At 51.4% G+C, this 15043-nt stretch overlaps 1 protein-coding gene across 5 annotated transcripts in view; it reads left to right on the top strand.

The window, feature by feature from the left end:
* The window catches only part of MSI2 (musashi RNA binding protein 2), a 375150-nt gene that overhangs the window by 320670 nt on the left and 39437 nt on the right, over window positions 1-15043 (top strand). For 4 of the 5 annotated variants that reach the window (XM_039885723.1, XM_039885724.1, XM_039885727.1 and 1 more), the window contains exon 10: window positions 5432-5506. In XM_039885723.1, the coding sequence (XP_039741657.1) occupies window positions 5432-5506 (75 nt within the window). Of the gene's footprint in view, window positions 1-5431; window positions 5507-9424; window positions 9664-15043 lie in introns of those variants that run through there. The other variant, XM_039885728.1, reaches the window with a different exon arrangement.

Genomic DNA, 15043 nt, shown 5'->3' on the forward strand with positions numbered 1-15043 from the left:
GCTGTGCTGTGACCGGAGCCCTTGCTTCTCCCTTCTAAAGTGGTGACTTCTGGAGGAGTCTAATCCTTCGGTAGAATGGCCTGACGTGTCCCCATTAGTCACCTGGGTCACCCGTCCCTGGTGCGCCAGACCTGCATATCAGTCCCGGAATCCTTACCATCACCACCATCAGCAGTTTGACTGAGGAACTTGGCTCATGCAGAAAAAAAAATTTTTTTTAATTCATTAATGAATGGAATGAGATGAGGTTTTAGTGATTTAAACGTTTTTGTTGAGTGAGTAGAAAACGCACTTCTAGGGCTTTTTAGATGTGAAACTACAAACAATTGGTTTTTAAATCCATTCATTCAACAAATATTTATTGAGTGTCTGCTACGTGCCGGGCACTGTTTTAGATGCTGAAGATGCAGCAGAGAATGAAGCTTCTGATCGCAGGGAGCTGATATTCTAGTGAAACAACAGATACACTGGTCTGTAAATGACCTGGAAACTGTGGAACTAATTCTTGAATGTCCTTTAAGATTTCTCCATACTTGGGGAGGTCTCATCATAGGGAAGCTGATAAGCATACAGTTGCTCAGTTATTCTTTCTCGATCTCTCTTGACTGCAGACGTCCTTGGGGAGAACCTACAGCTGTTTTGGTTTTGGCTTTCACAGCCTTTGACAAAATCAGAATAATCGGCCCAATGGGAATTCCTTAAAAAGAGCATAGGAGAGAGGAGGAGGGGTTGGGTCTCCCTGCCTTTGAGCCAGACAAAACCAAAATCAACTGAGACCCTTAGAAAAGGTCTTTTTTGCAGCCCTCAGATTTTGTTCCACTGCCTGGCAGCCCCAAAGAGGTGCCTGCAGTTATCCAGCTCGATGCACTAGAATCTCTGTTTTTTCTTAATGAAAGTGGACTTAATAAAAGCAAACATGATTATTGTTGATATATTTGATTCCCCTTGGCCTTCTCAGCCACATAATCTTACTGCCTTCCACTCTCTTGACCCCGCTGGGCACACACTGTTTAACAGGTTTAATTCCAGTGGTAGAGACATACCTCATTGCCGAGGCCTTGAAAAACTTCACCCTGCAGGCCCAGAAATGGAGAGACACTTGACCAGCTGAAGAAAGCCAGAGGCACTTATCAGTGCTCGTACTGAGAAGGCCCTGTGAAATCCTGACCCAGTGTTCCCTGACATTAAGCCCCTCTGAAATGAAAGCCAAAAAAAAAAAAAAAAAAAAATCATCGTGGAGAAGGAATGAGAAGCTGTAATCTGCTGGCATTCACTAACAGACCGAAAGATGATGGGCTGGAACTTACAGCCACATGTCTAGACTCATTTGTAATTTCAACTGGGATTTGTCTTTCCAAAAATGTCTGTCGAGGTCACTCCCAAGGAGGTCTCCATTTGTTCAGCCGTTTCCTTGTAAACAGAGGAGACTCAAAATTCATCCTTTCATTTTCCTTCGAGAGCGGTGCAGTGCATTAGGTCTTTGTGTGTTGGAACGTCTCACATCTGTGCTGCCCAAGATGGTAGCCACTAGCTACCTGTTGAGCTTTTAAGATGTGGCTTCTGTACCTGAGGAACTGAAGTTCTCGCTTTGTATAACTTAAATTTAATGTAAATTGGATAGCACAGGTCTGGACTCCGGATGATTCTGGGGGCAAGCACCTTTGTAGACCTTGCCTGGGAAGGGCTCTTTGCATATGGATGGTGTTGCATCCATATGCAGACCTCGCAGAGCCGGTGTGGTGCCCCAGGCAGAGCTCTGCACACCTGGCAGTGGTGTCACACTCTTAACAGTTCCCATGTCTCTTTCCATGAGGGGCCTGGTGGGAGCAGTTTTCCATGACGCTGAGTAGCTGACTAACAGAGCCTGGGAGAAGATGAGTCACATGCGCATCTAGCATGCAAACATCTTTTAGGATTGGAGCAAAGATCTAGAACCACAATTCTGAGACCTCTGCCGGCATCTCTAAAAGGGTACCCGAAAATGAGCTCACTGTCAAAGTCAAATTCTATTGTTGATTTGTGGATTTTTTTCCCCCCACATAGGAAGCCTATCTGTAAGAAAGGTGGCCATGCAGGCAGAAGGCTTGGTTTTTTTCTTTAGTGACAAGAGATAATTACTGTGGGATTGATCAGGCGTCCAGAGTACTGGAGCAAATAAATTGTGCAGTAGCCAGTGCAGGAGGGGCCCGGCTGCTAATGGAAGTGGTGGCTGGGTCATCTCACGGTAATGTGGCTTGATGGAGCATCCGCATGGGTCTGCTGTAATGTGCTATTGATATGCAGCCAGCCAATTTCCCCCGTGTGGCTGGGGCTGGGAGCCGTGCGAGCAGAGTTGGGCTGCACAGCAGTAAATGAAGAGGAAAATTGAAGTAATGTTGTATTATAAATTTATGATTTCATCGGCCTGGCCCAGAGGAAGTTCAGCAGTGGGGGCTGGAGATCAGATCCCCTACTCCGGCAGATGCCACGTTCTCACCTTTGTTGTTCAGGAGACAATATTGACATTTCCGAGAAGTCTGGGGTAAGGCCACAAATTGGGGTGAACTTGATAATGCTTTCCTTCTTTCTTTTTGAAGACTTCTGAGTATGCCAGGAAGAAAGCAGACATGATGGAATCATGCAGGTGGAGCGAATCAGGGAGGGACCAGGCATTCCACCAGCCCCCACCCCACCCACCCTGAGGGAGTCTCAAAAGTGACACATGGGTTTACACTTTTGCTGTCAGATTAACACTAAAATATTTAAGACCCCCAGCGCTGAAGTTCGAAGCAAAGGAATCATTTTTCATCAGGAAAGGCCCTAGGCAGCAGCGATTTGGCTGCTTGCATATAATTCGTTTATCAATATTGTTGAAATAATGGTATAAGAAATTTAGTGCTGAAAGATCTGATTTGATAACAGGTGATTAATTTGGAGGAGAATCGAACTGGCCAGCCATGAAATAAATACCAAGGGAGGAGCCAGTGCGCATGTGTCCATTTAAGGCACCCAAGTCTTGGTTTCTGTCCTTCATCTCTGTCCGTTTCTCCTCTTTCCCTATCGGGTGCCAGAACTCCACGTCTCACGTCAGCCCTGCTCCTCAGCAGTCAGCGCAAAGCTCCCACGTCATCCTGTCTCATCTGGGCAGCCTTCTGCCAACGAGACACCAAATGCTGGGAAATAAATGCACAGGGAAGGAGCAGGTGGCAAGACTCTTTTGAGGTAGAAACAGGTCAATTGGCCGGCGAGTTGTGGCTGCAAATTTGGAAAAGCTCAGCCGAAGCAAGGGAAAGGAGCCACAGCTGGTGTCAGTTGCAAATTGGGGCTCATCAGTGCTGCAAGGGACCTGCAAAGCTTTCTACAGCGGGCAAGACTCAAGCTCCCAGAGAAAAGGGAAGACCTCCGAGGGCATGGTCTTGGGCCAGAGACAGGGCTGGAACCCAGGTCTCCTGATGCCCAGTCCAGCAAGCTGCTATCCTGGGACTGATGACAGATTTACTGATGACAGGTCGGGGCAGAGGCTATGACACCTGTGAGCACAAGGAGGGGAGGGAGGGCGAGTCCCATCTCTGGACCTCTGAGGCATAAAAGCTCTATGAACAAGCAACAGGAAGACCAGCAAACTCTAACTCAGTGCCAGAGTGCACACCAGATCGAATTTAGTGAAGGATCCTGTTCCTTGAGCAGTCACTCGCAGGGTCGTTTTATGCTTGTAACACTGAGAGTCCACCAGGAGGTGCACAATGAGACCCCAGAGACTGTGTTTAGGGATGTTTAAGGGGCTGTTTAGAACTACAGAGGCGCAGATGGAAAGTTCTCTATTGCCCTCATGGCTGGCAGCTGTCAAACCCACCCACCAAAGCAGTTTTCTACCAGCGTTTTGGTGACAAGCAACAAAAACAACTCTAGCTGCTGGAAGCAGCGAGGGAGATTATTGGAGGGGCTTGGGCAACACACAGAATTGCCAGGAAGGCTGAAGAACAGGTAGTAACCAGAAGCTGGGTGGTCAGAGCCACAGCCATAACCAGAGACAGCCCAGGAATGACCTGATCAGGGGGCCACTGTTGCTGTCGCTAGATCCTGGACTCCCCTGCAAGTTCTGAACCACGCCCTCCTCCTCTGCCCCACTGGCCCCAGACGTGGATCCTGGGAAGGCTTTCGTTGGCTGAGCCCAGGTTCCCGGTCTGTCCGACTCAGGGAGCAGGAGGGAGGTCTTGCCTGCATCCATGATGGGAGGCAGGCCTCTCTCCGAGACTCACGGAGAAGGGGCGTCAGGTGCTGGGCAGCCAAAAAACAACCACGAACAGCCCGCCTCAGACATCAGAGCAAAAGTCAGGCCGGCAGAGGGAGCAGGATTGGCGAGGCGGTAGGATTGCCAGATGGCATTCGAAGAGCATGAACATGCTGAGGATCCTACACATTGAGGAGAGGGGGCTCCATGAGCCTGGCGGGGCAGGAACAGGGGTGCGCGAGGGGTCTCCAGGGCTGGTGGAATCTCAGTCCAAGAAGGCTCCACCAGCCTTCTTTGTAGCCCGAATCAAGAAGCAGTGACGTAGACAGTGAAGTGTCCTGAGCGGGCATGATGAAGGTCATGAGAGCTGAAGTGACATCTCACTGACAGTTTCCCAAGGGATCGGAGAAGGCCGCACTTGGACCAGAACGTTCCTCTACACCCAGTGCCCAGCCCAGCAGCACTTTGCACCCCTCGGTTAACCGATCACCCCCTAGGTCACCTGCTGAGGCAAGTGTGTGAAAAGCACATGCTTGCTGCGAGATGCCTGTGGAGACATGGTACGAGGCTTTTGATTTGGGCCACAGATTGTGGTGCACTTTTTAACCCAGCCGGCCCCTTACCGTTCTCCGAGGGCCTTGGGAAGATCCTGGTACCCTGCGGAGTGTCTGTGCTCAGACGCGGGCCCTGGGACCTCAGCTCCCCTGGGCCTCGGCTCACTGGGCCCAGTGTTTTCCCAGAGACACAGGGCCAACCCTGAGTTTCACCACTAAACTGATCCCCAGTGCTCATGCTCCGTCGGGTGCTGGCGCTGCTGCTGACCGCTGCCCGGGGAGGAGGCATTGTGAGGACCTTAATCTCCCATTGTCAATAGCTGTAAGGTAAAGTACATTCAGGGTGAGCTCTCCAAATGTCAGAGCCAGGCCGGGCCCTGTGTCTGTTGCTAATACGTGGCATTTACTCTACAGGTCAAGAAAGCATGTGGCTTTGGGGGGTCTTTCTGCCCAAATACAGGTTAATTACCAGCAGGTTGACCAGTCCCCCAGCTATGGGAGAGAGGTGACCCAGGCCCCGGGTAAGACCCTCATGGGAGACAAATCATTTTGTGGAGGAAAATAATTCAGGTTAAGCTTTTCCCTCCCCCACTCCCCACCCCGGGGTTCCCCCTAGACCTGAGGCGGCTGTAGTAACAGGACTGTGTTCTTTCTCTCTGTGTTCAAGGCTACCCCAACTTTGTGGCAACTTATGGCCGCGGCTACCCCGGATTTGCTCCTAGCTATGGCTATCAATTCCCAGGTGAGTGTCTTTGACTCCTGGGGTGTTGGAAACATGGGAGGTGGGCTGCATTTGGGGGAGGGAGAACCCCTAAAGAGAGCACTGTGCGTACATATATCCATTAAAGAAATGACCTGTAGGTGCTAAATTTCAAGTCCACTTAACGCCAGGGTCAGGCTGCAGCTCAGTATGGTCAACAGAAGTGTTTCACTGGTGCCGAGTGTTTGGAGGTGGCAGCTTTTACAGGGAAAAGGAAGAACCGAGGAAGGTGTCCTCCGTCTGCTCACTCTCCTTTTTCCAAAACCTGTTCGGGGTTCTCTCAGCCTGGGGACCAAACTCTCGGCCCAGGGTTTCCTTTCGCCCTCTGCTCCCCGCCCCCTGCCTGCTGTCTCCCATCACCCACCCACCCCTCCTCCCCTCCTCCAGCTCCGTCCTGACGCCTTCTGTGCCCTTCTGGTGTGTGTTGGGTGTACTGTTGGGGTTTAGGTTTGCTGTCTGTCTTGGTGGGGGTGTTTAGATTCTTCCTCCCCTCTGTGTGGGTGTCAGAGACTCAAGGCAGAGCCCACAGTGCCATGCTGCAGCTTCCATGTGGCTGGGACTCCCACGCGAGGTGGCAGCAGGGCAGCCGTGATCTTATAGGGGTTGGGGGAGGGGTGCTAAAGGAAGTGATATTTTATGGGACTTGGCTTTTCCCCTGAGGGGGTCAACCAGCCTTTCCCAGACCTGGAGTGCAGATGAGAATGTATTGGGGTGCTTTGGGTGTCTGTGTGCAAAGGAAGCTGGGGTTTCTAGAGAAGGCGTTAGGAGTGGAGTTTCATCCTCTTGGGTTCTGTGCTGGGCACGGAGGCGCTGTAGGGCGCTGGGCTTCAGGCGGCGTTTCACTCCTGATGGGTCATCCCGCCTGGAGATGCAGTAGGAAGCAGAGGGAGCAAAGATGTGGCCCTGGGAGGACGGGGTCCGAAGCCAGCGAGGAGGGCAGTGGGAGGGGAACGTGAGGGGCTTGGCCCGGTGTTTGCCTCACCGGGCTTTGGGGTTGCGAGGTTGTATGTGGGCAGGTCAGGAGGCATTCAGGACACTTAGAGCCATGCTCCATGGGGGACAGAGCCCTCGACTAGCGACCAGCAGTGGAGCCTAGGCTCTTGGCCTGGCTGCCCACGGCCACAGGCAGGTCACTCTGCATCTCTGGGCCTTACTTCTGTCTTCTGTAAGTGAGAGCTTTGCACAGAGTGGCCGCTGGGCTCTGTGCCCCTTTCTGATTGTAGAGGTGCGAGGCAGAGAGGCAGATACAGTAGCACAAGACCCAGATGGAGGAGTGTGAGTGTGAGGGACTCCCCGTGAGTGTGTCCCCTTCCCCTAGGGCCAGGCAGTTTCCCGTCAGGGTAGGGCCCTCAGCAAGTATCCTTGCCTGCCCTAAGGAAGTGCTCTCCACTGCGTCTTTACAACAGATGGCTGCTTCGAAGGCTGTGGGCCTCTCGGAGCAGGAGAAGCCAGCACTGGGCCAGGCAAGGCCTGGAGTTTGCTCACTCTGCTCCTCCGTTAGATTTTCACTTTTAACAGATGGGGGCACCAGGGCCTGGAGAGGTGGAGAACCCTGTTCAAAGGGGCAGGACCAGGATTTGGGCCCAGATGTTCTGGGCCTTATGTGCCACCCTCCACTACCTCTCTAGCATCCATCTATCCAATACAATGACACGTCCCACGTGTGGCTACTGTTCCTCAGTCACACTAGCCTCATTTCAGTTACTCAGTAGCCACTTGTGACTTGTGGCTACCGTCAGCGCAGAATATAGAACATCCTAATCACAGAAGGTTCTGTTGGATGTGCCATTCAGAATCGTAAAGGAAGAGCTATAGTCTGGTGGGAGTACACAGTCCACACATACACGCACATGTGCACTGCCCTCCCGGGGCAACCTGGTGTCCCTCTGTCCCCATTCTCCGTTCCTTTTCCATCCTGCTCAGCCCAGAAGCTGGTGGCCGTTTCAGGGACACCTTCCCTCCCCTGGTTTCCAACCCAGGGGACAGGAAGACACACAGGCTCACACATCCTGTGCTTGGCGCAGCCCAGGTAACCTTCACAGCCAGGTTACCGTTGCCCCCTTGGTGTGACACTAGTCCCAGGAGGGCAGAACTGGGGGATTCTAATGTAGGATAATTTGGGGGGTGACAAATTGGAGCCCATGCTAAAGCCTCTGTATCGTCTGAGAGCCTGCCCTCGGAGCCCCATGAACCAGCCCAGGAAATGTCGGTAGAGCAGTGTCTCAGGGACCTGCATCCGTGGATCCGCTAGAGTGACCAACCAAGGCAGGGTAGAATGAGATGCACCCCTCCAGGTGTTCAGCCCTTTACCATAAGCCAAGGCTTTGGGAACAGAGCAGTGGGCTGGTAAAGGGCATGGAATGGGCTTGGAGGGACTATATCCAGGGCCCATCTGTTTATCATTGTCACTCGATCCCACAGCTTAACACAGTCATCTGAGTTTGAATGAGACAGAAATCAGGCATTTGAATGTCCAGACAGAGTCTCCCTAACCCATGGGACATGGCCATTCTGTTCTCTCTGAGCCATCAAATTCTCCATTTCCCCATCTTTCCTACTTGCTGGAAGCCTCTTGTTTGTCCTCACCAGTGTCTTATCAGCGGCCACAAGAGTGAGGCCACCTGCTCTCAGGGTGGGTCAGGGTGTGGAATGGCCCGGGCCGGGAAGAGTGTGGCCCAGTGGCTGGACCTAGTTGCTCACGCCCCTCCAGGAGGAGCCAGGCTGATTTCAGAGTCCGTCTGTCCTCTGCTGACCCCACCCCAGGGAGGAGCTGCCTCTTGTGGAATGGTGGCTCTGTCTATTCCAAACACCTCACTAAGCAGCCTGGGGTTCCAGACCACAACTCCTGGGGAGCCCCTGTGGCTTTCCAATCAAAGAGCTCATGAAGTGGTGGTTCCCCCCCGAGAGCAGACTTGACCCCTCCTGCCACAAGGGCAGGGCCCCTGCTGAGGGAAGCTTTGAAGTTTTCTGACATCTATCTCTTGCCTCGTGCCAGCAAGGAATGTTTCTAGTAGATCTGGCCAAGAGGTGTGGGCTGCAGAGTGGTGACCTAGAGGAGGGGCAGCCCCACTCTCTGCCCTCTCCACCCCAGCCACCAGGCTGACTCTTTCGCCGCCCCCCACCCAACGCCACAGGATCCTGTGGGTCAGAGACGGCAGCAAAGCTGTCGTATCACCACCAAACCGTCCTGATGTTTTTTTCTTTGTGATCTTTCTTTCCCACGTCCTCACTGTGTGCCCACTTCACTCACTTCCTACCTCCAGTCCTGTGACGTGTGTGGACCCCACACCCCTCCCAGCCTCTCTCTTGACTCCACCCTACTGGGGCAACTCAAGATCCTTAGCTAAGAGAAGCGGAAGGACACCTCGGTCCCGGAGAGCAGCTAAGGTCCTTCGTCCTCACAAACTACGTATCCCTGTCAGGAAAATGCAGTCTGACCTTTACCAAGGGTCCTCCCTCTCACCTGAATTGGCTCTTTCTGTGAACACCCATCTCGTCTGCGTGGGTGTCTCCCATGTCCCTCTCGGTGGAGCCCTGTTTTACCTGTGTGAGCTTCCTGGGCCACACAGTAGATATTAAACGGCACCTGCCTCTGCCCGCCTTGAGAGTCTGTGAAAATAAGTGAGATGCTCCGATGGAGAGGGCTAGGCGCCTTCGGAAAATTATTAGAGTGGGGAGTAGTTCTCTTCGAGGAAGACTGAGTGATGATGACCAACCGCTGTGGAAACAGCTCCTTCCGAGGCCCAGCTGTCCCCGCGTGTGCCCCCACCCCAACCCCGTAAATCACGGCACGCGCTCCAATTATTATGATCCTGATCGGCCGTCTCTCCCATTTCCTCTCTTTCCCGCTCTGGACCCTCAGTTTAATCTGTTAATTTCTGTTCTTATTTCACTTTGCAGACTATTTGCCGATTTCACAAGACATAATTTTTATCAACTAGCTCTTAAGAGAGGCATAACAAATTGGGGTTTGCTACCATTACTAGAGAGAGGATACAGTCCCGGCGGGGGCCACCCCGGCTGCTGTCAGTGCCCACTGAACCTCTCCTAGCTGCCTGTTTGAATGAATGTTCTTTTGCTTATTTTTAATTCGTGGAAAAGACTCATGTCCTCATTGCTTCACTCAGTTTTTTAAAAATTTATTCTCCAGTCCCCTCTCATTTCGCTTCTGGTACGCACTGTGAACACCGCCCACCCCCCACTGCCCTGCCTGCCACCTCCCCTAGAATGTAACGGGGCCAGAAGGAAACTTCTCACAAACTGTGGAGCCTCCTCAGGGGAATCCAGGTGGAAGCCATCAAATCTTAAATAACGACCAGACTCATTGAGGCATTGAAGTGTTGGTGACCCACAGGGGCTGGGGATGCGTGACTTGGAGCACCTGTGTCCCGTGGTGGACAGTACCAAAAGTGAATATACTCACACACTCACACATACACCTATAAATACCAGTGTGAGAAACTCAATCTGGAAGAAAAACTATATAAACATGATCTGGTCGTCTTTGTCTTTTGGGGCCAGTCCCTCAGGGGCTGTTGCCATAACAATAAGCACACTCTCTTCCAGAAGAGACAGTGGAGAACCCCGGGTGCTGCCACATCTCAGGCACCATGGACACCCGTCCACACCAGGCCCCTCCTTCCCCAGCACCTCCGCCCTCGCCTCCCTTTTTGTGCTGGCCTCGCATTCCCTGGTGGCATCAAGGACCTAATGGCCCACTGGGGCCGGAGGGAACAGAACTCAGAGGGTCCATCCCTGATTAAGTCAGCATCCCTGATAGTCACCCCCAGAAGGGCCTTCTTTTTGCATGATCTCAACCCCCTCCACTCCCGGCTTGAAAAATCTCCACTCTCAAATGAACGAAGTATAGCTCGGTTGGACCCCCAAGAGTCACCCCTTGGTTCACACACATAGTTTGTGAGAAGTGACCCGTGTGCTCCCATTGGGTGCATTTGATGTGAGCAAATCCATGTTTGAATGTCAGTGTCCTTGAGTCCCAACTCGTGTGGTTTTGCACATCTCATTAAAGATGCTCAATGTAATAATTGGTTAGTTTTCTTTTATTTTTCCCGCAGGCCTTTTCATGAGTGCTGTTTTTTTTAATCTGTATGGCTTTTTTTTTTCCTCTTTATTTTGTTCTATGGATTGCTTTGCTTTGGTGAACTTGTCCTAGTATGCTTGTCTCACAAACGTTTTAGCCATTGTGAATTTTCTTCATCTCTGTAAATAGCTCATCTGTGCTTCTCCCTAATGACATTTTATTTTTTCCCCCTGTAAGCAACTGAGGTAGAAAAATAAATTGTTTACCATGGACATGCTGTGTGCTGCCGTCTCTTAGCCTGACAGTGTCCCTTTCTCGCTCTGGGGGAGGTGAATGCACTGAATAACTGGTACCCATGACAGCCTAGTAGTGCAGTTTCTGAAAGCATGCAGACTCCCTCTGGCTGCTGTCTGTCCCCATCCTCCTTCCCACCCTGCTTCCTCCTGTCCCCTGCACTTGCTCGAGGCAGGCCTGTCCTTGAGCAGAGTGACAGAGCATCTGCATGCAGCAGCTGTACAGTTCACCCCATGCCCCCTTCTGTGCCATCGTTCCTGCCCTCGAGTGAGAATGCCACTGGAACATCTGGAGTCCCTCACATCTGTGTACCAGGTGTGTGGGAGCTCATGCACGTGCTTGTGCACACTGGCCTATATGTGGTTTGCACGTGGCTTGCCTTCCCAGCTCCCCTGAACACTACAGTTTGTTGGAGGCACTTGTAGTGCTGGACATGAAGCTAGAAGGCCTTGTTTCTAGGCCTTACTTGGCCACATAGTAGCCATGTGACTTTGAGCAGGTGACCTAGCTGTCTAAACCCTGGGGATTATAATAGTGCCTAGAGTTAGTCAGGTGGTTAAATAGGATAATATGTATAGTTGAACATGTATTATAAACTGGTAAATGTTCTACAACTGGAAATGTTAGAAATGGTGGGCTCTGAGGTTCCTACTGTGTCACTGTCCTGCGTGGTTTTCTCTTCCTCATCGCCCCAGTGGAGCTGCCTGCTGGCGGTTCTGCTTACCAGTGAAAAGAATGATGTAGGATCCCTAAGTGAAGCCAAAGACTTGCTGGGACTTCTTGTCCACCCCTGCGCCCCACACTTCCTCTTCCCTCCTTCCCTCTCCATTTACTTCAAGATGCTTTTAGTCCAGCCGAAGGAGAGAGAATCAGTGATCAGACCCATTGAGCATCATGGGACAGGTGCTTAGCTAGAGAGAGGGAATCTGTCTCTGCTATAAAGGGACAAAGGGCAGGCTGCTTGTCCAGCCTGAAGGCCAGTCAGGAATGGCCCCCTAGAAACGGTGACATCAGAACTGGGTCTTGCAAAATTAAATCAAATTATCTAAGTAAAGAAAGGAAGGGAGTATATCCCAGGCAGAGAAACAATAAACTTAGACACTGAATTAAGTAGTTTTAAGAAAGAAAAGTAAGAAAACAATAATAATGCCGTAAACAAAATAAGAATTTGTTTCTCTCTCCTGTGTAAAAGAAGCCTGGATGTGGCTTCATAGTATTAAGGGTCTGGGTTTCTTTTATCTTCTTGTTCCATCATCTTCAACATAAGACTCCACCTCATAATCTAAAAAGGCTGCTAGAGCTCCAGCCAGTACACACTCATTCCAATAGAGTGTCTCTCTCCCTTTAATAACATATTTTTAAAGTCACGTGAGACACTCTACTTAGATCTCATTGGTCATCTCTTAGGCCTACCTGGCCAGTTTTAGCTACAAGGGAATCTCAGAAATGTCTTTAGGTAACCATGTGCCCAGCTAAAAGCAGGGGATTCTGGTACTACGTATGAAGAGTAGAATAGATACTAGGGGACACTCAGCAATCTCTGCCACAAACCTGAAAGAGGAGGCATTGCATGCCCCAGGATTATGAGCAGTTTTGTGTATGGGAAGCTTACAACAGCATCTTTGGTGCGGGAGAGGAGAGACAAGACTTGAGAGTCAGAGTGGGCCTTGTGACTCAGACTCAGAAATTCAAATTTGATCCCCAAAAGATATGAAAAGCCCTTAGAGGATTTTAAGTAGAGAAGCGATATGGTCAGGTTTCCAGGGTGAGTCAGAAGGGGCTTGGGAAAGTAGGGGGGCCAGTGAAGAAACTACAAAGATGAGTTCAGAAGAACGTTCCCTTCCTTCCGTACCCCGCCCTCCTCTCCTTCCTGCCTCCCCGTCTCTTGGCTCCATTCTTCACCCTCTGCCTCAGGCTGGCTGGTGACCCTCTGGGGGTCTTTTCAGCTCTACTAGGTAATACAGGGTTAATATGACCCCCAACTCCCGATAAGTTTCTGGGCCAAAGTCTTAGCCACTGCAGTGTCCTTAGATATGGGCACTTGGAGCAGCCAGGAGGGCTGAGCTAGCATCCCACAACTCGGTGCTCACACCTCCCTCCCAGGACACCGTGCGTGAATGGCAGGGTGCAGGTCCCAGGCGGGGAGACCCTGGGACTCTGGTTCTGAAGTGCCAGTGTTTGGTCCTTCCTCTTCAACGATGGAGGACAGGTCCCATCTCAGGTGCCGACGTTGACTGATGGGTGCTGGTTTCCTGGAGCACTGGCTTAAGAACGATTTTGAGGCCAAGTCCTAGCTCAGCAGGACTGTGATTGATTAGCAGTGCCTGCATGGTTGCTGGATCAGGAACCAGCGCCTGCTCGCCTCATGTTTTGACTTTGTATTCCAGTCTAATGGTGGTACATGGGTGCTGGGTGACTTTTGCCCACTCTTAAAGATGGCCATCAGTTTCACAAGGAGGAAGGGGGCATGGTCTGAGGAAAGGTGCCGTAGCTCAGGGACATCGGGTTCCCTCTGCAGGAGAAGCCCTGTATGTAGTCCGTTGCCAGTAGGGGCTGCTGTCAGGTAAGCTTCGCTTTGCTCAAGTAGTCCGGTCTATGAGCAAAAACAAAAACTTAGTGGTCTGACTTATTCTGACAGGTGTACTTGAATGCGGAAAACGGACTGAAGAGAGCCTGAGTTCATGGGAGGGGACCTTTTTTGCCTTTACACGATGACTTGGGAAAGCAGCGTTAACCTTGAGCAAGGAGCTGCTTCCTGAACCAGTTCATGCCCATCCTGTCAGTTCTGTACAGTTTCTGATGTTTTGTAAAGTGCTCGGACATGCCGACAGCTGCCACGCCAAAGGCCCAGGCTTCTGTCTGGATTGGTAATCTGAGCCACTGAGAGGAATGTCTCCAAGACCCTTCCGTCCACTCGCTCCTCTAGCCCACCCAAGTGGCAGAAACCCTCATGGTCTGTACCCACTCATGGGTGGCCAGACCTGGGTTCTTGCTTCCACCTTGCTCTCTCCCAAGTTCCGCTTTTTCTGGCCTAGTTCTCGGAGGGAGAGGAGCGTTCCTCCAGCCTCTGCCACCTTGTCAAGGGTGGAATTGGATTCCAAGGCCACTCGTTGAAATCGTGGAACCAATAGCTTAGGATGACCTCTTACTTGGGTGTAAAATTTAAATGCCAGGACTCTTTCCTCCTGCTTAAGTTTGTAAGGGGCTCTTTCCTCACCCCTCTGCCCCAAAAATGCCCTCATAGGGAACCCCACTAGACCCCCAGTGTGGTAGACCAGCACTGCCAGCACTTCTGGCTCGTTGCTTCTGGTTGGGTTCCAGAGTGAAGCTTACCCAGTGAGCAATGGCTGGTTCCTCACTAGTAGGCAAGTTGATCTTGAAATGCTAAGACAGAATGGTTGGCTTTCCAGGTATGTTGACATAACCACAGACCTATGGACCTGGGTGCCCAGCACTATAAACAGTGATGCTCCCTTGTAAAGGGAAGCCCCTCCTGACACAGCAGCCTCATGCATCTGCTTCATCGCCAGCCCTCTCATCTGCACATCCCTTCGGCCTGGAGCAGCATCTCTAGGGATTACTCCTTCACAGGTTGCACCCACAGCCAGATTTTCTATCGCAAGCTAGCTCCTCCTGTGGCCAGCCCACTCCTGTGCCACCTGGCTTTGTGTGTACTCCGGGCTTATCCTCTCATTTGAATATTAAAGGCAAGCTTAGTTAGGAAAGGGTATCTGCCCCTTGAAAAGATGGAAAAGCAAAATTCAGCAGCCCACCCCAGATCTACAGTGAGGATTGTCAGGGCTGTGGGTGGGCAGTGCTGCCGCGCCCCTCCCTCCTCGTGGAAAAATCAGGAGCTGACGCTATTCCCAGACGGATGTGCCTAATAGGCGCTTAATAAATGTTTGCGGAAAGAAATGAATTGGAGCAATCTGAGTTGACGGGAATTGAGGGTTTCACTTTCGATCAGCTTTCTGTGCCTCTTGAAGCTCTTCTGCATAAATAAAGGGAAACGTGGCTAACTGAGCACTCAGCTCCCTGAAGCCTGGAGCACTGTGTTCTCAGGCGGGAGTCAGAAGACTTACGTTCTTGCCCCTAGCTTGCTGGGAGTATAAGGCCACTTCTGGGCCTCAGTTTCCCCCTCTGTCAAATGGGGCTACTGATCCTTGTCCTGTCCCCCTTCCTCA

This window comes from Pteropus medius, unplaced genomic scaffold (assembly GCF_902729225.1).
Source record: "Pteropus medius unplaced genomic scaffold, Ma_sr-lr_union100, whole genome shotgun sequence".
Lineage (NCBI taxonomy): Eukaryota > Metazoa > Chordata > Mammalia > Chiroptera > Pteropodidae > Pteropus > Pteropus medius.